Below are 25551 nucleotides of genomic sequence, written 5' to 3'. Positions count from 1 at the left end.
CTGCTCATGTCTGTCTAACATACACAGTATGCTACTGAATCTACCACAGGGCTGATTTACACTGCCTGCAGGGAGGCACCGAGCAGGGAACCCATGAGTGTGAAGGGTCGCACAGGCAGAGTGATAGCAGTGCTCCAGGAAGCCCGAGATGTCCAAGAGAGTACTGCAGGGCAGGCCCATGTTTCACCCTGTCCCCTTATTCATTGGTCCTGTGACATTCACGGACACTTGCCCGCAGAAGCCCAGACAACTCTGCCCCTCCCACTTTCCCACACGCGGCGCTTCCTCCTCGTCCAAAACAGATAATTCCAAAGTGGAAATCCAGGGTCACCCCACTGTTACATCCCCACAAGCTAAAAAGGTTCCTGCCCCTAATCTGTATAGGCTGTCCTAGGAACTGTCATGCCCTCCTCACTGCTCTGATGCTAACGTTCTTGTCACCTGGCCCCTGTACCTTCAAGACCCCACCTCTCACCATTCGGCAATCCATCTTTCTAGTTCTTCTAATGCCTTCCTGAGGGCAGGTTAGGGGAAAAGGTGTCTGATTACCCAGCACTTGGCTGCCAACACAAAACTTTCTCTTTTGGGATCCTGGGATCCTCTATTCCTTCTCTTTTGTCATCTGGGCGTTTTTAACAACCTTCAAAGCTGTGCTCTGACTCTGGCCTTTGGGTGTGGCCTGTGGTGAGCTGTTTCCCTGGCATCAGCAAAGGCCTGACACAGTGTGGACTTCAGAGAGCAGCTTGGGTGGAATCCCAGAGGCCTGGAGCTGTGGGGAAAATGGGTTAACCCAGCTTTCACAAGACAGTTTGGTCCCATTTTAGTTTCAGTTTCAATGTAGGAACAAATTTGCTCCTTAAAACCCTTTAGATCACATAGGTGGTGTTGACTGCTATTTCTGTCAAAGCCAAAGCCTTAGGCTAATTTGGGAACAAACAGGACTAGGACTCTGCTAATTCTTTGTATAAATATGAGATCTGCTACTTGGCCTTCCAGGTCAAGGTCTTTAGTGGGACACCTGGAGCCTCTGTTTGCCTCTGAATTTTCTGGAACCGAACTGGCTTTTTCCTCCTCTCATTTCAAGGTCCTAGGAGAGAGACCCAATAGCAGAATCAATATCTGGAAGTAATTTGGGTGGGAAAGGGGGTGTCTTGAGGCCACTCAGCCCTTTTGTCTTTGTTCAGTCTAAGCAATGGAGCCACAGCTGCCCACTCAGGCTGTTTGGATAATTGTCCCAGAAATCTAACTTCTTAAAAAAACAATTGGTTTTCAAAGCATTCCAGGCTCATTAAACAGGTGATGAGAATCTTAAAGGACTATTTTTAATTAAGGAAATATTTCAAGAGGGACCGTAGTAGCAAGAGAGCTGAATGCCTGCCACTGACATGCTGATGAGGAGTAAGGAGGAATTAAGGCCACTGTTGTATGTGACCAGAAGCCACATTAGGCTCCACCAGGACTGGCAGCTGTCCCTCGTGCTATTCACTTCCTGCAGCTCCTGCCTCTTTAGTTCTCCAGCGTTGCCACCACCCATAACTCAAACACACACTGAGTGCCCAACAAACAGGAGCCACAGAGCACCTCCATAATGACCAGACAGGGCTCATGTGCAGTCCACAAAGTGCCAGCACCCACTTTTACATGAGAAATAAACTTCCATTTTGTTCAAGCTGATTTTATTTTGTCTCTATGGCTAAATCAAAAATTCTAGTATTGCATGTTGGAAAGTAGCTAAGAGAGTAGACCTCAGAAGTTCTCACCATAATATTCTAGCTATGTGAGGTAATGGATGCTAACTAAACTTATTGTGGTGATCATTGTGGAACATATATGTATATCAAACCTTTATGTTGTACACCTTAAACTTATACAGTGTTCTATGTCAGTTATATCTCAGTAAAACCGGGGGTGAGGTGGGGGTTAGGCAAGCTTAGAAAGAAGCAGAAGAAATGGATGCAAAACACTGTCAGCTCAGCAGCTCTCCTGGGAGCCAGAAGGGTAGGCCCCAGGTGCTTTTTCTCCACATCAGTTTGGTGTGGAGCACTTCCCTGCTCCTCTAGGCCTGTCTGCTACATGGCCTTTGCACAGTTCAGCTTCCTCTGCTCTCCCCTAAACTTCACCTTGAGAATATATTTAACTGGCTTTATCTGCCCTTCAACCCTATGTGAAATTGCGGGTCTACAACCAAAACCGACTAGTTACTGTGGACCTCGACAAGAAAGATACATTTAATGTGAACCGTGAAAAGAAATGTATCTGTTGAGATGGACTCACTATGCTCAACTGAGAGCCTAACTTTTATAAATAATAAGGGGTCCAACCCTGGCTGGTGTGGCTCAGTGGTTCAAGGGTCGACCCCAGCACCAAATGGTCTCGGGTTTGATTCCCGGTCAAGGGCATGTACCTGGGTTGCAGGTTCAATCCCCAGCCCCAGTTGAGGGTGCATGTGGGAGGCAATCAATCAATGTGTCTTTTGCATCAGTGTTTCTCTCTCTCCCTCTCTTCCACTCTCTCTAAAAATCAATGAAAAAAAATCCTCAGATTAAAATAATAATAATAATAATAGTCCGGCAGCCATTTGCTCACAGAGGTTTCTTACATACTCTGTATAGAAGAATCTTGTACTTAACTCTTTTTTTTTAATTGACCAATTGATTGATTGATTTTTAGAGAGAGAGATTTGTTGTTTCACTTATTTATGCATTCATTGGTTGAATCTTGTATGTGCCCTGACTGGAGATGGAACCCACAACCTTGGCATATCCTGATGAGGCTCTAATCAACTGAGCTACCTGACCAGGGTCTCAGACTGAACTCTTGGCTTCCTGCACTTTACCCTACTCTATACCCTGAGTCAACTATTACAAAAGAGTCAGTTCCTAGTTTGGTCTTTCCACCAATGGACAAAATCTACCCCATCCAATTAGAACTGCTTCATAACAACCAATCAGGATGTATAATGCCAACCAATCAGGACTATGAGTTTAGACCAATAAGAAATGGACAAATTTGGATACCTCATTTACAGAAAGTGGACCTAATTGGGAACATGGCAGGAACTTTTGCTATAAAAGGGAACCGCCCCTACAGTTTAGGTTGTTACCTGAATCTGTATTTCCTGGGAATCAATTTCTTTAGCTCAAATAAATGCCTTTCATCCTTTATTACAGTCTAAAATTAATTTGGTTTACATTATAGACTATTGACTCTGGTTCGTATTCTCAGAAGAGAGAACTGGTCTCTGACCAGTCAGTGGATTCACTGCTTTTGAGTTAGGTTCTGGTTCATTCACTTCTGGGGTGATAAGGAAACCTACCACTTAGGGCCAAGAGAGGGAACAGTTTCTCCGGGGATTGACATGTCTCTAAGGAGAGAGAAGAAACCAGGCAACTCTAGGGAAGACAGCTTCATGGCACCACAGAAATCTCATTGGCTCCTTAGCTTCTTTCTTCTCCATAGTAGCCTAAATCTCCTTTGAAAGGAATGCTATGGTCAGGTAGGCTGGGCTCTGGTGGTGCGAGAGGAGAGGATGGGATGGGTAAGTGCTGATACAGTGGTGCTGGGAGGAATGATGCATAATGCCCAAGATCAAAGCTAGGGAAATAAAGTTTCACTGCCAAGTCCAAAGGTCAGACATAGAGTGGAAAATCCGACACAGAGCCAAGTCAGGAGCCAGCAGGACTGGAAAAATGGAAACAGGCCAGGGGACGAGAAGAGGCCTGGCATGGTGGCCGCTGAAATCGAGCTGGCACTCAGCCTAGACTCATTGGTTCCCAACCTAGGCTCACACCCAAGGGTCACAACAAAGACAACAGGGCCTTCCGAGTTTAAGCCGTGTCACAAGGGAAAAGAGGAGAAATCAAAGGTTTCTTAACTGAGGCCCATAACCTCCCTGTGTTGTACCCAAGATGTGTGGATTTGGACATTTTTCTGAGGTTAAGGGAACAGCGCCCCCAAAAGGATTATTTTAGGTTTGATCTGGTCATTCAGGGAGGAGGATCGCTGCAAGCTCTCCTCACGGTTCGCCCAGGCCCAGAGCGGCTGAAGGTCCTGGCCACCCTCCCAAGGGGCAGAATGCCCCAGCCACGTGCCCCGGGGGCTCCCTGCGGCGCTGCTGCCACCTGAGCCGGTTCCTCCAGGGAGCGCCAGCCCGCACCGGAAAGAGGATGAATTTAGTAAACTATGGAGGATGCACACAGGGGCGGAGGGACTGATTAAAAGGGCAGCGTGTAATTCGGCCCCTGCGAGGAACTGCAGGCACAGCTCAAATAGGGACACCAACTAGCTCAGATTAAAGTTTGCTCACTTCTTTATAATCCCTCCTTTTCGTTTTACTGGGAAAACAAAGGTATCCTTGTCCCTGTATTTTAGGGTACGGTTGCTGTTCCGGGAAGGAATGCAGAACCCCAGCCAGCCTTTGTCCAGCTACATCAGGGATGAAGACTGCGCCAGCGAGTGCCAGAGCAGGAACGGAAGGAAAGGGCTCCCCGCCCCACTGGCTGCACCCTTGGCCCCGCCCCCTCAGGGGCCAGTGGCGCGCCGGCGTGACGCGTCGCTCGTCTCGACGTCAGTGTGCGCCGAGCCCGGAAGAGGCACCGGCTGGGAAAGGAAGCCGGCGGCTATATTCGGACATCTCGGTCCCCATGGCGCTGTGGCGCGGCTCTGCCTACGCGGGTTTCCTGGCGCTGGTGGTGGGGTGCGTCTTCTTGTTGGAGCCTCAGCTGCCGAACTCCGCGCTGCGCTCGCTGTGGAGCTCTTTGCAGCTTGGGCCCGCGTCCCCGGGACCTGGGTCCCCTGAGGGCCGGTTGGCGGCCGCCTGGGACGCGCTCATCGTGCGGCCGGCCAGGCGCTGGCGCCGCGTGGCTGTGGGGTGAGTGCCGTCGGGGCGTGCGTCTCTTGGCCTCTCTAGGAGGTGCGGGCGTTTCTGGCCTCCAAGGACCGCCTTGGCGGAGGTCGGGCGGCTTGGGAGCTGGGAAGTTGGAGTCCCCGCGAAACAGGGGTTCCCAGCGGTCCCCGGAAGGCCCCTCGGCGCTTGTCCTTGGCTGCCTCTTTGGCAAGAAGCGTCGTACTTCTGCAACCAGCCCCCTTCGTCGTTGCTGCAAGGACTTATAAGACTGCTTTCTTCTCTTGGCTGGCCTGCGCCCCTTCCTCGTCTTCGTAGTTCCAGCCTCATAGCCTCTTGGAAATCCAGCTCAGCCAGACACCTTCCTGTTCGAGCCTCCATTCCACTTTCAGCTCTTCCTGCTCCTCTGGCGACTGCTCTTTTGCAATCCAAATGCTTGGTCTTACCCACTTTGACGGTACTCTTCTTCCTCTTTCTTCTGAACTTCTTGAAGGAATGTGGTGGTCGTTGCTTTTAGCTACCAACTTTATTTCTTTACATCTTGTTCCCCTTCCTTAAAGCCGTAGTTTGGAGACCAGCACTCCATTGAAACTCCTCTCTCCAAAGCTCACTGGTGACTTGTTTTTCAAATTCAGCTGCCACTTTTTAGTCTCCATTATCGACTCTGCAGCCTTCCATGCGTTACACATGCCCTTCTTGAAACTCATTTCTTACCGACTTAGTGACAGTGCATATTTAGGGTTCTCCCAAAACACAGTGCCTTCTTTGTATTCCTCTCCAGGAATGTAATTATTTCCTTTACATTAACTTTAGTTCCTGTCTCAGTTCAACTTGAATATCTTGCCATCACCTCCAATGCACCATAGGAAAGCAGGCCTTCTACCAAGTGCTTTATTAGTTTTTGTGATTCTTGGGGGCAGGAAGGGTAAGGTAGAGCAAAGTTATCCTGACGATTAGATTAAATAAATAATCTATGTGATCTAGCATGGTGTCTACTTTAAAGAGCACTCAAATGTTAGCTAGTACTTTTTATATCAGCACATTTATTGTTTATTTAGATGTATCAACTTTTACCTCTTTTTTCAAATTTGGGCCCTTTCACCCACTTCCTTATCAGCTTCATTGGCCTCTGGCTTTGTGCACATTCATTCAACAAATATTTATCAACTGCATGGTATGTATCAGGTCCACACTAGGTTCCGAGGATACAGAGATGAATGAAGCAAGGTCCTTGCCCCATTTGTTGGAAACATATATTCATTATTATATTAGTCTGCTTGGGCTACCATAACAGAATACCACAGGCAGAGTGCTTAAACAATAGAAATATATTTTCTCACAGGTCTAGAGGCTGATGGGCCAAGGTAAAGGTGCTTGCAAGGTTGGTTACTAGTGAATCCTCTTCCTGGCTTACAGATGGCCACCTTTTTGCTGTGTACTTATATGGCCTTTCCTCTGTGCATGGGCATTCCTGATGTCTCCTCCTCCTCCTCTTATATGGACACTATTCCTGTTGGAGTATGCCTCATTTAACCATGATGACTTCCTCAAATAGTGTTTATCTCCAAATGCAGTCACATTTGTGGTTAAGACTTCAACATATGAATTGGGGTCAGAAGGAAGAAATGACACAATGCTGTCCATAACAGTTATGAAACGTGCTTTGCCGAACTAGTAGTAAAAACAAGGTAGCCTGTGTCCCGAAGAAGGATTACTACTTTTTTCTAGGATGAGGTTTCAAGAAGAAAAGCTCCATCTGCGAAGATGATATTCCATTTACTATTGCTATATCTCAGATCACCTCAAAACTTGGTATCTTAAAACATGGTCATTTTATTTATTTAATTATTTTATTTTTTATTTTATTTTAATCTCTCATGATTTTGAGATTTGACTGGGCTCCACCAGGCAGTTCTCATTTGGGGTCTTGTGCACTTTTGGTCAGATGGTGGCTGGGACTGGGATCATCTTAAAAGTTGTGGTTGTCAGCTACAACCTGGGGTTTGCACCTGAATACCAACAGGTGTGCTATGTAGTTGTTTAGCTTTTTCATAAGGTGGCTGGAATGTCCCAAAAGGACCAGGCAGAGCCTTAATGCCTTTTACAACCTAACCTTAGAAGCACATAGTGTCACTTCTACCATAGTCACAGGTCCAACTGGTTTTAAGGGGAGGGGACATAGAACACACGTTGATGGGAAGAATGTTGGCGACACTTTGTAAAAAAGAATGTGGAATGGGACACCTTTTTGTTTTTCCTAGTTAAAGCATTGTTTGTAGTAGCACAAATTCAAAATCTGCTTTTTTCTCTTGGCTGGAAATAGGAAGATGCATAAACAAACTTGTACAGCCACACAATGGAATATTATACAGCAGTTAAAATAAATTTAAAGAGTTTCATTTATCAATATCTTGTGAAAAAAGTAACTACATAAGGCTATGTATCATGACACACTTGTGGCCATCTTAGAAAATATATTCTGCTGTAGTGACTTGCATGGGATAGGCCCTGGAAAAGAAGTGAGATTTCTCCACATGAAGGTGAGGGAATAAATCCACCTAGGCAGAGAGAGCTAAATGTGAAAAAGTACATAGTTTGGGAACAGAAAGTTGTCTCTGTGTTTATTGCAAGGACCTTATGGTAGAGAGATGTCAAGAAATGATGCCAAGAAGGGCCTTTAATACCAAGGTAGGCGATGGGTTTGTTTATAATGAGGTAAATGATGCAAAATTCTTTGCTGAGAATAACTGGTGGAGATATGAAAGGTGGGTTTTGAACAGTGGTTCTAATGTGTTTGACTGTTTCACATCATTTTTGTGGGTAACACATCCATTGGTGACATTTCTCATTAGTAAAAGGGATTTTTAGCCTAAAGATGGGGATGTGCAAGGGGTAGGCAGGAGAAGGTGCAGTATTTATACCAGAATCCCATTTTCGATGTGTGTTGTAGTTTGAGGTACCCTGGAGAATACACACACACACACACACACACACACTGACTCACACAAAACACAAAATTTAATGTGATCCATAAGGAGGAAAGGACTGAGACCCTGATGCTAGTTAAGAGGCTATTGTAGGGTCTGTGTGAAGGGAGAAAAGAGCCTTTTCTTTCTTGACAATGGGCCAAATGTGAGATTTGATAGGTTGAAAGTGCTAGAGTAAAGAAAGGCTGTCAAACGTGACAGATTTTTAGTATTTAGGATCTTACAGCAATCTTCTATAGGCAGATGTAGATACTGTCACCCAGTTTTCACAGATGAGTAAACTGAGGCTTAGAAACGATTTGCCTGAAACCACAATTAGCAAGTGCCAGAGGCCCAACTCAGACCCATTCCTGGCTCCTTCATGTTCATGCCACATTATTGCCATTAGAGATTAAGAAAAAGGAACAAGTTTGTGGTAGAAGGTAACCAGTTTGATTTCAGCAGAGAGGATATGTACATGGTGTGGCATTTTAAGTAAAATGGAGCCACAGCTGCTGATTACAAGAGGCTGGGGTTAGGAGCATAGTGAGGACCAGGGTTGGTTGCAGATTTTGGAGACCCCAGAACTTAGGTTGAAGCCAGAGAGTGGATAGCATCACACAGGAAGAGAACAAGAAGGGAAGGTAAATGGCAAGGGTGGCGTTTGGGGAGGCACTGGCATGTCAGGTTGGTGGATCGGGACCAGAGAAATAAAGGATAGGTTTCAAGAAAATGGTAAGTGCCAAGCCTACCACCACATCTTTCTAGAGCATGTCCCACCTCCCTGCTTCAAATTAGACCCTGATACTTAAGGCTCATTGGGTGAATGATGAGTCCCTTATCCTTGGAAACAGTTTATGTTCCCCCATATCTGGCTTCACCCTCACTTTTGAAACCTATGTTGCTCTTCTCCCCTGTTTAAACACTCCATTCTGACTAGATCAACATTCTTATTGTGTCCAAACAAGGTTAATCCCTTCATTCACAGCTTTGCTTGTGCATGCTTCCTGCATGGGCTTCGGTGTCAGATAAATTTGGGTTTGAAACTGGCTCCTCTGATTCTTTTGTCCCCCTCCCTCCCCTTATTTCCCCATGGCCTTTGGAATGTTAGAGGACTCGCTTTTCTCAGCAGAATGTAGTGATGACTACTTTCCTGTCATAGGACATTTTGCAAATTGGTGTGATCTGTCTGAAATTGCCTGTGTTCTTTCTCCAGAGCACCATCCAGGGTTCAGCACAGGGACTGTTGCCTCTGCCCTTTTGGGTTTCTACAGTTCCGTATCTTATAGTGATGATGATTGGCTCTTATAATATCTCAGGTGTGGTGTTACAAGAATCCTCAGAAATTCAGTATCAGACGATGAAACAGAAGGGAAGTGATAAGGACCACTGTTCCTGCCTTTAAGGAACTTTCAGTCTAGAAGAGGGAACTGTGCCCCCTTCTCTGCTCCCAACCCATTTCCAGTAATAGGCAAGGAAGCTCAGGCTCCCAGCTCCCTCTCTGCTTGCCCTTTCATCCTCTTGTTTGAGCATTCAGCATCTGTTGCCTTGCTTTTATTTTCCAGTTATTTCATCTGTGTCTGTGTTTTCTCCAAACATTGCGGTCTTATACATTTCTTACTAAAGTGTGAAATCCTGCCTGTCATGTAAGCATAATTTTGTCTTCTGATTCTTTTGTCCCCCTCCCTCCCCTTATTTCCCCTGATAATAACACACCTTAACCTGTAAACATTGCTCGTTTACATTTTAGTATGCTGTTGAATGAGGTAAGTGCAGAGAAAGGTTCCTGCTCTGGTTAAAATTTAATAATATATAATTGGAAAGCACATGCAAAAATACTGAGTTTCGCACATAATAGATGGCAGTGAGCTTTTTATCTTTATAAGCTACCACATACAAAGTTTTCCTCTATAAGATTGTTTTCTCCCATGATTGGGGAGGGGGATGAAAAATGTTGCTATGGTAGTTACATTTTTTTAAACTCTAAATTAGTCCCGTTGTGTTTCATCTTGTGTTGCAAAACGCTGAATGTTGTTCTTTCAGGTTGTTTTTGTTTTGTTTTTTTACTTTTGTGAAAATTTCCTCCATTATCATCTTTGAAGAATCAAACTTTGTTTAAGGTCTCAGCAGAACTAGATATGAAGGTGATGTATTTATTGAAGTCACTATTTCCAAATACGGTTATCTCTCAGTATCTGAATTTTTGCTGTCCAGACTCAGAACCCAAATCCATTTGGATACGCTTCCCAGATAGAACTGTTTGGTGGAAATAGTATCCCTCGCTATCCAAACTCTCACTGTCTGAAACTCAGAAACCTACTAGAGCCTGAGAGCCAGGGATACCTGTATTCCTATAAAGATTCTACCCTCCGGAAAGCTAGTGTTGCATTGGTAGAAATACAGGACACTGTATGAAGTGGAATTGGGACGAGTTTACAAGGTGTGTTTGGTTTATTATCACATAAGGCTATGAAAGGAATTTATTTTAAATATATTGTTCAGCACCTGCCACATGCTTGTCAGTGTGTATTATGCTATAAAAGGCATGCTAAAGCTGGTCACCAGTTATGTGCCTTTGATTTGAAAAGAGTAAGAAAATGAGTATCTAAATGTTTAAATTTTTTAGGCAAAAATCTTTTCAAAAATATGGGATCCATAGGGAAAGAATTAATACAAGAATTCTTATGATGAGGATGCAATCAGTTTGTTATGAGGAGGGATGTGTCTCTTCCTTGACCTTGTAAGCCTTACTTGAGTGTTATAAATAATATCTAGCCTACATACAAACCTTTAAAAATTGTTATTTGTTGCCCCAGCCAGTGTTGCTCAGTGGTTAGAGCATCAGCCCACATGCCGAAGGGTCACCGGTTCATTGGTCAAGGGCAACTACCTGGGTTGTAGGTTCAATCTCTGGCCCCAGTCATGGCGTGCACAGAAGGCAACCAATCCTAGTCTCTCACATCAGTGTTTCTGTCTTTCTCCCCCCTCTCCCACTAAAAATCAATGGGAAAAAATTTCCTCGGGTGAGGATTAACAAAACAAACCAAAAAATGTTATTTGTTATGTTATAAGAGTAATGCATGCTTATAAACATTAGAAATATATCTAATGAAAAATAAAACTCCTCTCCTTACCACAGTCTCATTCTTCCTCTTAGAGTTTGTAACCGTAAATGATTTAATGTGTTAATCTCCATCCAGATCAAGAGATTTTTTTTTTAAAGCAACTGGAAGGAAAACATAGCTATATACTTCACACTAAAATACAGTCCATTGAGCTTTATTGATGGTTTACCTGGTTTCAAAGCTGCCCAAAACTAACCTGGAAGCCCAGCCACCCTTATCACCAGGAGCTATTTTGGTTGGCCTCCTGTAAGCCTCACTCTTCTCAGAGCCCAGGAGCTGCCTTTGTGGTCATCCAGCCCCACTGCCAAGAAGGATATCCGCAGTTGGCAGAAGCAGGAATAGTGACTTGGGGGGTGAGGGGGTATGTAGAAAGACCTCAACTAGCTACCCAAATTATTCAGCCCTTTTCTTTAGGGGATGACTTTTAGCAAAGAAACACTGACACATAAGCCAGAACTTTTCCATGCACACATAGGAAAGGCCATGCCAGACCACCTTAGTACTTTATAATTTCCATAGAGCCATCCAGGTGATACAGCACCGGCTTCTTGGCACTAAGAGTGTTCCTAAGTCTATATTGATTTAGTCTTCACAGCAGCTCTATGAGTTAACATACTCATTATGCCATCTTATAGATGAGGAAACTGAGAGAGAAAAATGAAAGTGACTTGCCTAAGTCACACAGCCAGTGTGAATCCAGACAGTTTGGCTCCACCAGCATTTTCTCAGAAATGTTATATTTGTCATCATGATAGATGTGTTCTGAAATGTTGAGCACCTATCCTCTCTCTGTAACTAGTATAAAAGTTTGCCAAACTATTGAAGAGTCCTGTGTTCTGATTGTCAGACATACATTCAGATAAAATCATTTTCCCTATGCTATGTGTTCTTTACTTTCTAGTTCATGTTTCAGATCCACTTCATCTGTTTTCCTGTTTGAATACAGTTCTCTGAAACATTTCTGTGTTGTTAAATACAAAGCAGCTCTGGGGCTTCTGCTAATTTCTCTCACAGTCTCTGTCCTCCTTCCTTCCAGAGTCAATGCATGTGTGGATGTGGTGCTCTCAGGGGTGAAGCTCTTGCAGGCACTTGGCCTGAATCCTGGGGATGGGAAAGATCACTCCATCCTGCATTCAAGGAATGATCTGGAAGAAGCCTTCACTCACTTCATGGGGAAGGGAGCAGCTGCAGAACGCTTCTTCAGCGATAAGGAAACTTTCCATGACATTGCCCAGGTTGCATCCAAGTTCCCAGAAGCCCAGGTCTGTTTGGTTCACCAGCAGTAAGTTAAGATAGGGTGGGAAAAGATACCTTTTTTATATGGTTCCTAGAAGCAGCCAAGCAACTTTTTCCTTCATTTTCCCCCAGTTGGGAATCTAGTTCTGCAATGTTTTCTCTTTTGTAAAACTGTATATCTTACCTTCCATTAATGGCTGTTTCTAGTCAGATCAATTCAGCCAGCATTTATGAAGCATATTTACTAAAATTTTGGTCCTGGTTCATCCATTTAAATTGCATGTTACCCAAGTTAAGGTAGGAAAGAGATCTAACTGGGTATTTCTTGTGGCTGATAACTTGCAGTAATCTTAACATGGCCTAGTCCTTCCTGAGCAGAAGACAAGGCCAAACGTTCAGGGAACTAGTTCTAGCCTTTGCCTGGGCTTCACCTCTGCTCTGCTGGTCCCAAGCAAAGTTTCTCCACCTCAGCACTACTGACGTTCGGGACTGGACAGTTCTTCATTGTGGGGGCTTTCCTGCACATTGTAAGATGTTTTGTGGCATCTCTGGCCACTACTCACAAGATGACAGTAGCACTTCCTCTTTTCCCCAATCGTGACAGTTAAAAATGTTTCCACGGTGAGGGAGAGGAGGAAAGTAAAATCACCCCTAGTTGAGAACCTCAGGACTAAACTGGTGGTTCTCAGAGTTGAACATGTGCATCAGAATCACTTGGATGGGCTGTTGAAAACACAGATTCCTGGGCCCCGCTCCCAGAGTTTCTGATTCAGTGTAAATGAGATGGGACCCAAGAATTTACCCTTCCCCCCGGCCTGTGTGGCTCAGCGGTTGAGCATCAGCCTATGATCCTGGAGGTCACAGTTTGATTCCTGGTCAGGGCACATGTCTGGGTTCCAGGCTCGATCCCCAGGAGGGGGCATGCAGGAGGCAGCCAGTCAGTGACTCTCATCATTGATGTTTCTGTCTCTCCCTCTCCCTCTCTCTGAAATCAATTAAAAATATATTAAAAAATTTACCCTTCCAGCAAGTTTCCTGGTTTTAATGATGCTATTATTCTGAGCACATTGGTTTGAGAATCACTGGTCTACAGGGTAGAACCTGTCAGAGATAGAACTAGGTTACCCCCAAGTCAAGCCCATCTGGTGATCATAAGCAAAGCTCTGGGTCCTGCAAGGTCCATACAACATCTGCGAGGCTCACATGGAGTAAGGAGCAGTGCTGGGGCAGGAAACCCAACCGACCTGGGCTCTTGCCCTGGGCTCAGCATACTTGCTGCTACATGTGCCCTCATGCCTCTTGAGGTTGAGTTTTGGTTATTTGTTTAAACATCTCTCCTCTCCACCCCACCCCACCTCACCCCTAATTCTTACCTAAAATCTTCCTTTGACTAGTCACTTCAGTCTGGGTGTGACTCTTACTGGGGAAGCTCTTAATGCCATTTTTAATTGGTACCTTTCACAGGCTATTTTTATAACCACTTTTATTTTGATAACTTTTAAAATTTTAAAGTTGTTTTTTCTTTGAAGCTGCCCATTTTAACATTAGAAATGGGCACAGGCCTACCCAGCTGAGTTTTTAAAGGGAGACAGCAGCTGTTAAAATTTCAGTTACAATCAATTTGCAGCTGAGCTCAGTAGTGAGCTTCTGATCTCTTATGAAAGAATCTTGATAGTTCTAACATGATGACAAGTCTGCTTAAAAGCCTTTATGATGGTGTATTTAAATCACCAATTTGATTTCCATTCTATTCTCTCTGCCTTGATCCTGCCTTTTGTTTCATAACAACAACAAAAAATCTACAAAACTTTACCTAGCTTTTAGATCATCCAAATTATTTCTTAACGTTTTAAAAAGTTAAATGTGTTATTTTTTTCCACTAGGGTGACACTTCATTTGGTGCCTTTTCAAATTTCCTTAAGGCAGATTGACTGATAAACAGCAGTTAGTAACTATTACATGAAAACTGTAAATCCACTTCATAAAATCTTAAAATTCTAGCCATTACAGTTAAATAAAAAATTAAGGCTAACATATTAAAGGCCAAATTTCAGCCTATACATCACATAAAGCTTTAAATTTGTCCATAGAAAGCTGTTACTGTCCTGCCTGAACCCAGTGATTGGTTGACACAAACCCTGGGATCACAGTGATGTCTAGCATCTAGAACTGAATTACTTATTTAGTCTGTGCCTCTGGGTGGGGCTGAGGACTGGGATGGTGAGGTGGTAGCATTCTACCAGGCAAGACTATTGATGAGGCTTCTCAGCTTTCATAATAGAACATCAGCTTTATCTCCTACTTGTCAGGTTTCCAAAGCACATGAACTCATCCTTAGTCAGCAACATGCAACAGCAGCGTTTAATTATCTATTATCCAGCTTTATGTCCTGGGTTGAGAGATGTGTTTAGGAGACAGCATTGTCCCCTAGGAAAGCCTTTGTATTTCCTAAAACATCAGTGTGTTTCTTCCTTTCTCAAAATATAGCAACAGACATTTATTGAGCACTTATTGTAAGAAAAAGACAGTTTCTGCCCTAAAAGAGCTACACATGTAGCAAGGTGAGAACAGCCCAAGTGGACAGGGGCTATAGTAGGGGTTTATTCAGAATGTAGGAGTAGCAGGGGCTCTATAATCCTGTCTGGGAGGGGGGTTGTGGAGGCTGGGATGGCAGTTGGGAAAAGGAAATAGAAGGCACTGCAGAAGAAGTGACATTGCAGCTGGTTCTTCAGAAGCGATCAGGGATTTACTAGTATATGAGAGGGGCAGGCACCCTAATCAAACCAAAAGCATGTGCTAAAGGCACACAGAGAGGAAGGCACACTTGGAGAACTGCAAGCATAGTATGAAAGGGAAAGGTAGGAGATGAAGGAAAGGAAAGCAGGGACAGATAAAAGGGCCTGTGTGCCTCACTTAGGAGCTGGGTTTTAGTTCACTGTAGTGTTTATTGGATGACTTTCAGGAGGAGAGTGACAAAATCATAAACAGAAGGATTACAGTGTAGGAGATAAGATCTGTGCATACTTGTCCTGTTTCCTTTATCTGTTCTGGCTGCCTAGATCCTCAAGGCCAAATTTCATCTATGGTTAAGGCAATTATACTAATTTCCATGGTTAGCATATTTGTTTTCTTCACCTTTCCTTGTAACTCATAGTCCATTAACCTGTGGGTTTAACGTTTTATTAGCTTCACCTGTGTGTCCTTGTAAAGTCACCTCAAAATTTTTTTAGAAAAATAGACTAAATTCAAAATTAAAAAAGTATTAAGCTTTGGTAACACAGTTGTGTTAAAATACTGTCTAATAACCTTGAACTATCTTACAGCACTATGTAGGAGGAAATGCAGCTTTAATTGGACAGAAATTTGCAGCCAACTCAGATCTAAAGGTAGGTCAAATTCCCAGATTAAAACCTGTCCCTTTCACTAATTTTTTATAATTTTAGGAGCAAGAATGAATTTCTGATTAAGCATACAGACCACCTACTATGTGCCAGACCTTGGGCCTCTTGTTAGGAGTCAATATAATAATAGTAGGAGAGTAGTAGCAGCTAATGCTTCTTCCGTGCTTACCTTGTGCCCGACATTGCCTTTGCCTTATATTTTCTTTAGTGATTTACATAGATTATATCATTTAATTCTTGCTACAACCTCTAAGGCTAGATGATACTGTTGTTGATACTGTTACTATCTTTCCACATGAAGCTTGCAGCACAGAACACAGCTAATGGAACTGTTAGAAATGGAACTGTTTAACCTAGGACCCTGTAGTCCACATACTTAAGTACTGTACTGTGTAATGGTTGAGAGCGTGTAGGCTCTGAAGTCACTTCCTGAGACTGGGGATTATACAGTGATGAGAAAGAACTTAGTTGGCTGTATTGGTGAGCCTAGGTCTAGAATGTTGAAAAATGAAGTCCACTAGGTGGAGGTCAGTAGAGGGGTGTCTTCAAGTCTTCAACCATTAGTGTAACAGAATTCAAAATTACTGCTGTTCAGAATAACATCTGAGTAAGAAGTTTCTTTTGCTGAGTGGAATAAGTCTTCAGGGGTGGCCAGCAAGGAGGTACTGCCTTCCTATAAAATGATTAAGGCTTGGATTAGAGCAGCCAGAAAGCTACTAGATGGAATCACTTGGTGCTAGACCGTACTTGAGGACAAAGAAGATAGATTTAACAAAGATGATTTCGGAGTAAACAAACTTGACAAGTGTGGAATAGACGTGGCTACTGAAAATAGAGAAAAGGAACCTTTAACAATTTGGGGGAACCAGCGTAAAAACAGAAATGTCGGTCAGGGGCAGAGAATCAAAAGCCCAGAGATGGGCCCAGTAGTGCAGATAGATGATCAACAGTTTGAGGGGGGAAAATTTATGTGGAGCCATACTGTACAGCAGGAGATGGATGTGCTTAGATGTGGAGAGCATATTAAAGTGTGAACATTCACATTTTTAGAAGAATTAAAGTTTGCCCGGCTGGGCATGGCTTAGCGGTTGAGCATCGACCTAGGATCCAGGCGATCGGGGTTCGATTCCCGGTCAGGGCACATGTCCGGGTTGTGGGTTAGGCAGTCAATCAATGACTCTCTCATCATTGATGTTTCTATCCCTCTCTCTCCCCCTCCTTTCCTCTCTCTGAAATCAATAAAGATATGTTTAAAAAAAAAAAAATTAAAGTTTGCATGAAGTATTAGGGTGGAAAATAAATATTTTGCAGTCATTATCTTTATAGATAGTAATTAACTCCCAAGTAGAGAAGATTGGAAATATTACTAGTTAATAGATAAAAGAGAAGAAAAGATCAATTGTCAGCTCATTAGAGAGTGCCTGTCCCCTTCCCAATAGAACCCTGGATTTGTGTGGATCCCTAAAAGGCCACACACCTGACCCTGAGAAGTAATTCTGGCCTTTCAGAGGACAACACCCTGGAAGTCCTGGGTTAATATAAGATTGACTTTTCAATATTGACCTCCTCTGAGACAGCATTTACTGCTGTTTTCTGGAGAAACTGGGCCTCGGATCAGTCTCATTGGAAAGCATTCTGGTAAAACAAGTCTGGCCTTGGTAGGAGATTGAAGAAAGAAAAGAGATATCTGTTACTCAATCTCCCAACAATCTGATGAAGTAAGGTATTGTCACCCCTTTAAAGAAGAACAATGAGGTCTGGAGAAGTTAAGTAATGTGCCCAAGGTTACCTAGCCAGGATTCAAAGGCCAGGCTCTGCCATGACCTCACCACCCTGTGCTACTCTTAGATTCAGTTTAACCTGCCAAAATGTGATCTGAGAAGTACCAGAAGTTAAGAACTAGGTATTTTCCACTTATATAGGTCTTAATGTATGCCAGGCACTCTTTCAAGTGTTTTTATATATGTGTGTGTATATATATCACATACATACACATACTCAATCTTCAGAATACCCTATAAGGGAAGTTATATTTTCCCCATTTTGTAGATAGGAAAAGTGACGCATGGAAAAGTTAAAACCGTTCAAGGTCACATACTTAATAAGGGTTGGAACTGGGATTTGAACCCAAGCAGTCTAGCTCCAGAGTCCATACTTTTAATGACTGTGCTATAGATTGTGTCTCAAAAATAGACCCTGGTGAAGATAGCAGAGGCAGATTTAGTAGAATGGTGGAATATAAGCCAGATTGTAAGAGGGGAGAATACTTTAGAAAATATATTTGTGCAACTTTTAGCCAAGAATTAGGAGTAAATGTTGGATTTCATCAAATGCTGAGTTTGTATCTAATAAGATGATTGTATGGGTTTTGTTTTTTCAGTTTGTTATATGGTAATGACACTGATTTTCAAATTAAACCAGCCTTACATCCCTGAGATAAACCCCACTTGGTTCTGATGTATTTATTATCCTTTTTATATATTGTTGAGTTCAGTTTACTAAAATTTTGGTTTACATATTTATGTCAATTTCCAAGACAGCTATTGGCCTGTATTTTTCTTTTTTTGTATGTCTGGTTTTGGTATCAGGGCAATAGTGACCTTAGAATGAGTTGGGAAGTATTTCAATTTTTTTTAAAAAAAGAGTTTGTGTAGAATTTATATTATACCTTCCTTAAATGTTTGTAGAATTCACTCTAGTGAAGCCACTGTAGACCTGGACTTTTGATGTGAGGTTTATAACAACTTTTTTTGTTATCCTTGCTGGAGGGTATGCTTATTGATTTTTAGAGAGAGGGAGAGAGAGAGACAGGACAGACAGACATTGATGTGAGAGAGAAACATCTATCAGTTGCCTCCTGTACGCACCCCAACCAGGGATCGAACCTGCAACCTAGGTAAGTGCCCTGACTGGGAATCGAACCTGCAACCTTCCATTTTACAGATGACACTCCAATCAATCGAGCCACCCGGCCAGGGCACAACTTTGATTTTTTTAATAGGTATAGAGAAATTTAGATTTTCTCTTTTCTTGAGTGAGCTTCAGTAATTTTATCCAAGGAATTTGTCTAATTCATCCAAGTTGTTGAACTTATTGGCATAAAGTTAATCATAATATTTCCTTATCCTCTTAAGATCTTTAGAATCTGTAATGAAGTTATTGCTCATTTCCGATATAGGTAATTTATGTTTTTTTCCTTGATCAGTTTGGGTAGAGGTTTATCAATTTTATTGATCTTGTCCATAAATAATGAACTTTTGGTTTCATTGATTTTGTATATTGTTTTTTTCTTTTCTATTTTATTGGTTTCTGTTTACTTTGAATTTAACTTGCTCTTCTTTTTCTAGTTTCTTAAGGTAGAAGTGGAGGTCATTGACTTGAGATCTTTCTTGTTTTCTGATTTAGGATGTTTAGTATGCTAAATTTCTCCTTAAGAACTGTTTTAGCTGCATCCCACAGGTTTTGATGCATTGTTTTTATTTTCATTTGGTTCAAATGCTTTCTAATTTCCCTTTGATTTCTAGAAATAGTCTGCTTACTAGCCCATCCATGGACTGCTTAGAAGTGTATTAGTTAGTTTCTAAATGCCTGAGAGTTTTCCACATATCTTTCTGTTACTGATTTCTATTTTAATTCCACTGTGGTCAGACAGTACACTTCTCTATTAAATTTATTAAGACATTTTTATGGCCAAAAATAAGATTTGTCATAGTGAGTTCCACACCCACTTGAAAAGCATATGTATTCTGCTGTTGTTGGTAGAGTGTTCAATAAATGTCAGTTAGACCATGTTGGTTGATAGTGTTATTCTAGCCTTTGATATCATTACTGATTTTCTGTCTACTTAATTTATTAATTATTGAGAGAGGGGTATTGACATCTTTAGCTATAATTGTGGACTTATCTATTTCCTTCGTAGTTCTATAACTTTTTACTTCGTGTATTTTTAAGCTCTGTTATTACGTGCATAGCTATTTAGGATTGTTACATCCCCTTCGTGAATTGACCTCTTTATCATTACCAGGGATAAAGAAAATCATTTTATAATATTCTTTGCTCTGAAATATGGTTTGATTAAAATAGCCATTCTAGCTTTCTTTTGATTAGTGTTAGCATATCACTAGATATATCTTTTTTCATCCTTCTGCTTTTAACCTATTTGTGTCTTTATATTTAAACATATTTCTCATAGGCAGCATATAATAGGGGCTTGCTTTTTAATACTTTGACAATTTTTGTCTTTCAATTGGAGCATTTAGATCATTTACATTTAATGTGATTGTTGCTAAACCCAGTTAGGTTTAAATCTGACATGTTGCTATTTGTTTTCCACCTGTCCCACCTCTTTACATTCCCTTTTTCCTCTGTTTTTGCACTCTTTTGGATTATTTTCTATGATTTCCTGTTATCTTCTCTGGCTTACTACCAAAGTTCTTTGTTTTGTTATTTTAGTGGCTGCTTTAGAGTTTATAATGTACATTAGCTTATCACAGTCTGATTTCAAGTGATAGGATACTACCACGTAAAAATGTAAGAACTTTATAACAGTGTACTTCCATTTCTCCCCTTGTCTTTATACTTTTATTACTATATAGTTTACCTTTATATATCTTACAAACCTCACAGTATGTTAATATTTTTTAAGCAGTTAAGTATCTTTTAAAGAGATTTAAATAATAAGCGATATTACTTGTCCAGCACCATTTGTGGTGCCCTTCATTCTTTTGTTCAGAGCTGTATTTCCATCCAGTATCATTTTCCTTCTGCCTGAAGGATTTCCTTTCACATATCTTATTGTGCAGGTCTGCTGATAATGAATTCTTTCAGAATTATGTATCTGGAAACTCTTTTAAGATAATTTGCTGAAGCATTTGTAGGGCTGTTTTTTCTTCTTTCTTTGGGATCACTGTTCTTTGTTGCCCAATGTCCAAATGTTTTGAAAACCATTGTTTCATATATTTTACCTGTTTTCTCTTGTTATTATTTCAGGCAGGAGGGTAAATTGGCCTTTGTTATCTCATCTTGGAAGCTGAAGTTCTAGTCAAGAATTAGAGAAAAAATTAAAATGGTAGCCCAAGACTTTTCAGAATTGGCAAGTAATGGGCATGCATCAAGGCCGAAAGGGAGTAGGTCAGGGGGAGAGAGGTATATTTTCACCCAGAAACTGGGATTTCTCAGACACATGAAAGTGCCTCTTTAAACAAACAGTTAATTAGCAAGTAAAAATGCCTTTGAAGTTTCTGGGTGAAGCATATTAGATATGAAATGGCGGTGTTGTCTCTGGGTACTTTCATTTAAATTCTGGTCCAAGCCCTCCTGCATCGTTCAGTGGTTTTGAGTCTGTTGGACTGGCTCTGAGTGAGGTCCAGAGCTGGCATGGCAGAAGTAGCAGCAGTGTGAGATGGCTTCTAAAAGGAATAGTCTTGGAGAGGCCCAGGTCGGAGTTGAAGAAAAGGTTTTGGAAAAGTTGCAGAGCATCTGCCCCCAAACTTTTTGAATTGAGGTACTTTTTAATTCTCATATTTGGAAGGCTGTCCTGTTCACATAACAGCTAAGTACAGTAGGGAGCCTGGTCTCAAAAATCAGGTCACCTAGTTGTGGAGGGTATTGTGATCCTTGAGGTTGGTTTTTTTCTATACTGTGTAAAATTCAAACAGAATTGTTTCCAACATCCTGTATCTATTTTCCTACACAGGCTGTGAGTAAAGAAAAAGGAAAAGTGGGGTAGGGTGTGTCTTAGTCTGCCATAATAACAAAATGTCATAGACTGGGTCGCTTAAACAACAAAAATTTATTTTCTCCCAGTTATGGAGGCTGGAAAGTCCAAGATCAAGGTTCCAGCAAGGTTTGGTTTCTGGTGAGGGCTCTCTTCCTTGCTTATAGACTGTGACCTTTTTGCTGTGACCTCACATGGCCTTTCTTCAGTGTGTATGGTAGAGAAAGAGAGAAATCTCTGCTGGATTAGGACCTTACTACCCATATGACCTCATTTAGCCTTAATTACCTCTTAAAAGTTCTATCTCCAGATACTATCACAGTGGCAATTAGACTTGAACATATGAATTTTGAGGGGAACACAAACATTCAGTCCCTAACACAGCTTCATAGGTACCTGTCTAACATGTTTGACATGGGTGTTTTGTCAGCTTCTTGTTTCTGGGTACATTGTGGCCATACCCTCCAGAGGCCTAAACCCTGATATTAGCCTCTCTACTGTATAACTTTCAAAATTAGATTAGGATTCCACTATTTTGTTAAAATGAAAAGAAGTGGCCTGGATGTGCCTTTTCTGTTACTGTACAGATTCCATGGGAAAAGGAACAGGTCTGATAGAGTTCCTATTTCTTGTCTCCAGGTTCTTCTTTGTGGTCCAATTGGTCCAAAACTGCATGAACTTCTTGATGACAATGTATTTGTTCCACCAGAGTCACTGCAGGAAGTGGATGAGTTCCACCTCATTTTAGAGTATCAAGCAGGTAAGAGAAATGAGTAAGGGTGTAAGATTCGTCAGGGGACTGTGCATTGTTAGATTGAGGTGTGATTGTGCTACAAATTTTATCTGTGTAAATTAGTAGGATCCTGCTTGTGCCTTAGCAAAGGTTTCCTGCACTGATACTGGCCATTGTCTCAACTGAAAGTGAGAGAGTATTACAACAGTGAAGAAAATTCCCAGGTCTAAAACCAGAGTTGATCTGAACCCAAGAGAAATCAGGCTATAGGAAAGCAGGCATCTTGAATAAAAATGAAAATGCATTAAACATATACCTATAAAGTTTTTCTTTATTAGTAAGGAAAGAGAAGGGTAGATAACATCTGTTCAGCTCTCTGCTGGATTCTGCCCTAGGCCTTTTTGGCCAACTGTTCCAAGCTGCTAAGATTTGATTCTGGGCCTCTGGAAGTGTTATATATGTAACAACCCTTATTATTTCCCATTATGTAATGTTTCAGTGTTTATCACCCCGAACCAGTCCATCTAGTAGATTTTATGTTATACAGACTGCAGATCTGATTCCTGAAAGAATCCTAAGTATCTGAACATAATTTAGTTCTGTTTATTTGGTTCTGTGTATTTGCTTTGGTATCTTTCCTCTACTCAGAAGTCAGCCTCTTGAATTTTCTGGTTCAACGCATTAATTCAAGTTAAAGATTCAAACATCGAAACAGACTAATTGGTACTTTAAAGCAGTATTTAATAAGCTTCAGGGAACTGCTTCCAAGTCAGACAATTAAGAGAACCTTACCTACTAGAGTAATTAACTTTAATGTAAGATATGAAATACAGTGCTTCTTGAAAAGTATGCCTTTCTCCAAATACAGAAAAGGGAATTGTTTCTTGTTTCTGGTTCTCTTTTGGGTGTTTACTAGAATCAGTCAGGAAGTTAGGAAGGTCAGGGTCTAAAAATTAGGGACCGAATTTTGGGATAGGCAGTTTACATTTGATGATATACAAGTTTTGAGTTTCTCTCAGTTTTAGTTTCCCCATATGGGAAATTAGAGTGATGGTTCTTACTGCCTGAAGGTTGTGGTAAGGATTAAGAGGTTAGTGTGCTTAAGCACTATGAACTGCATGAACAAGACTGTTGACTGAAAGGGTCTAGAGTAGCTAAAGATGTGCCTTTGATATGCTGCTGACGCTGCTGCCAGTTCCATATTCCTTTCACTTCCATTTCTGTTGCACTCACGTCACAGACTTGGGACCTTTCTAGTTCCTGGTTTCTGTCATTTCCCTTGGAGATGAGAGTGGAGAGACTGGTTTCCTTGCGAAGACTGCGGTTGTATTTAACAGATGTGCCTTGTATGTAGTTCAGAGGATGGCACAGATATTGTGACAGGAGATTGTCTCCATCCTTGGGTTGATAAGCTTCACACTTCAGTTTTGCTTTTCTCAGCCATTTTTTAGAGCAAAGCAATGACCTTTTATTAAACTTTATGGGAAGTTACATTTTTATCAGCCCCTGGAGAGAACCTAGTCTGGTAGCAGCAGCTGTTGGGTCAACCTTCTTAACAGAAGTCCATCCCCTGCTTCTCTCTAACCTTGATGAATAAATTCCCAGAAACCTTTTTCCTCCTCTGCTCCTGCCAGACTTCTCCAGAGAAGCTTATTTTCAGGCTTTGGGCTGGGGACCCAGTGAGTCATTACACAGGTTTTGCTGACTTAGCAACTGATGGGCAAGACCATAAATTGAGAGAAGGAATTACTTAAATAAATGCAAAGCTTTATGAGAAAAGAGAGGCATTAACCTATTATTACGGGCTTACCGTGTCTGAGTTTCAGTCATTTTGTTTCTCAGGCCACTCCATCAGCCCTGTGTTCTATGGAAACAGCCAGTGGAAAGCTCTTCACATCCCTCCTTGTCTTCACCGTTCAGAAGCCCATTTATTTTTGGCGCTCTCACCTTTTTCCTGACCAAAGTGATTTATTTTGAATGCTGTGTGGTTCTTTATTTCCTAGGTTAACTTAGGCAGTGCTTCTTTGCAGCTTCACTCGTTAAGGGCCAGTTCCAGGTCTTGCCCTCAGAGAATACTAATGCTGTGTATTTTTCCCCTTGTACAGTCTCATTAGTTGGGGAAATTATTGGACTTGGAGTTCATACCCGTATTTTTTGTTGTTGTGGGCATTAGAGTCATCAGTCTGTTCTCTTATTCATGTATTTTGCTTTTCGTTCATGTGGCTGTATGCCAGGTACAGTGTGAGGCAGTAGGAGTGTGATGATAGGAGACATGGCTCTGCCCTCTGCTCACTGTCCACTGCAGGAGAGAGACTCCTGAACAAATGATTGTAAAGTCAAGTGCAGACTCCTATAACTGAGTGCAGCAGTAGCCCAGGGAAGGAAGTCATTGGGTTGTCTTTGGGTGACAGAGTTAGGAAAGGCTTCATGGGGAGGTCATCCTGGTGTCTGATCTTTAAATGAAGCAGAGCAAGCTACAGTACTACAGTCAGCTCTTTGGACCACCATTGGGTATTTTGTTTGGACATGGGCCAGGAGCTAAGAAAGGAATGTAGTTTTAACAAATATAATCATTAGCCCTGGCCGGTGTTCAGTGGTTAGAGCATTAGCTTGCATACCAAAGAGTTGTGGGTTTGATTCCTGGTCAAGGGGCACATGCGGGAGGCAGCCAATCGATATGTTTCTCTCACATTGATGTTGCCCCTTCCCCCCCATTCTCTCTAAAAAATCAGTGCTGTGGAAAAATTTCCTCGGGTAAGGTTTAACAAGACATATATATAGCCTGGTCCGCATGGCTCAGCAGTAGAGCATTGAACTGTGATCCAGGAGATCACAGTTCTATTCCTGGTCAGGGCACATGCCCGGGTTGCAGGCTCGATTCCCAGTGGGGGGCGTGCAGGAGGCAGCTGATCGATGGACTCGCATCATTGATGTTTCTGTCTGTCTCTCCCCCACTCCTTCACTTCCTCTCTCTCTGAAATCAAGATTTTATTTTTTTAAAACAAATACATATTTATGTATATAGTCATTGCATTGGGATTTAGTAAATAGGTACTTGCTTTCTTTCTGCTTTCGTAGATTTTTATATAAATGATCCGTATATAAAATGTCTTTCAGAGGAATGGATTCAAGAAAGCTGATTGCCCTGGAGGGTGTGGCTCAGTTGGTTGCGCATTGTTCTGTGCACCAAAAGGTTGTGGGCTTGATCCCCGGTCAGAGTGTGTGTGGAAAGCAGCTGATCGATGCTTCTCTCTCACGTCAATGTCCCCCCCCCTTTCCTCTCTAAAATCAATTTTAAAAAAGGAAAGCTGAACTCAAAGCAAAGTAAGGATGGGTTCTCCCAGCTTTGACACTTGCTCTAGAGCAGAGTGGGGGTGAGGAACCTTTTTTCTGCCAAGGGCCATTTGGATATTTATAACATCATTCGTGGGCCATACAAAATTATCACCTTAAAAAGTAGCTATGAAAAAAGCTCCTAGATTTATTGAATTTCAGGTCCTGCCTGAGGTCCCTTGACAGGGCCAGACCAAA

General features: G+C 42.0%; 2 protein-coding genes across 8 annotated transcripts in view; one reads left to right on the top strand and one right to left on the bottom strand.

Moving 5' to 3' along the window:
* BBS4 (Bardet-Biedl syndrome 4) overlaps nt 1-25551 on the bottom strand; it is a 158720-nt gene that overhangs the window by 13771 nt on the left and 119398 nt on the right. The window contains exon 16 of one of the 2 annotated variants that reach the window (XM_081130026.1): nt 16180-16244. The exons of the other annotated variant lie outside the window; for it this stretch is intronic. Coding sequence (XP_080986152.1) covers nt 16213-16244 — 32 coding nt within the window. The 3' untranslated portion in view covers nt 16180-16212. Of the gene's footprint in view, nt 1-16179; nt 16245-25551 lie in introns of those variants that run through there. 2 annotated transcript variants of the gene reach the window in all.
* The window catches only part of ADPGK (ADP dependent glucokinase), a 31271-nt gene continuing 10256 nt past the window's right edge, over nt 4537-25551 (top strand). For 2 of the 6 annotated variants that reach the window (XM_081130104.1, XM_081130103.1), the window contains exons 1-4: nt 4537-4870; nt 11971-12196; nt 15494-15556; nt 21927-22047. In XM_081130104.1, coding sequence (XP_080986230.1) covers nt 4644-4870; nt 11971-12196; nt 15494-15556; nt 21927-22047 — 637 coding nt within the window. In that variant the 5' untranslated portion in view covers nt 4537-4643. The remainder of the gene's footprint in view (nt 4871-11970; nt 12197-15493; nt 15557-21926; nt 22048-25551) is intronic. The other 4 variants (XM_081130106.1, XM_081130105.1, XM_081130107.1 and 1 more) reach the window with 3 other exon arrangements.

The sequence above is a fragment of the Miniopterus schreibersii genome (genome assembly GCF_964146895.1).
Source record: "Miniopterus schreibersii genome assembly, chromosome: 1".
Classification (NCBI taxonomy): Eukaryota; Metazoa; Chordata; class Mammalia; order Chiroptera; family Miniopteridae; genus Miniopterus; species Miniopterus schreibersii.
The sequence above is the reverse complement of the archived record's forward strand: the minus strand, read 5'-3'. Positions and strand labels throughout refer to the sequence as shown.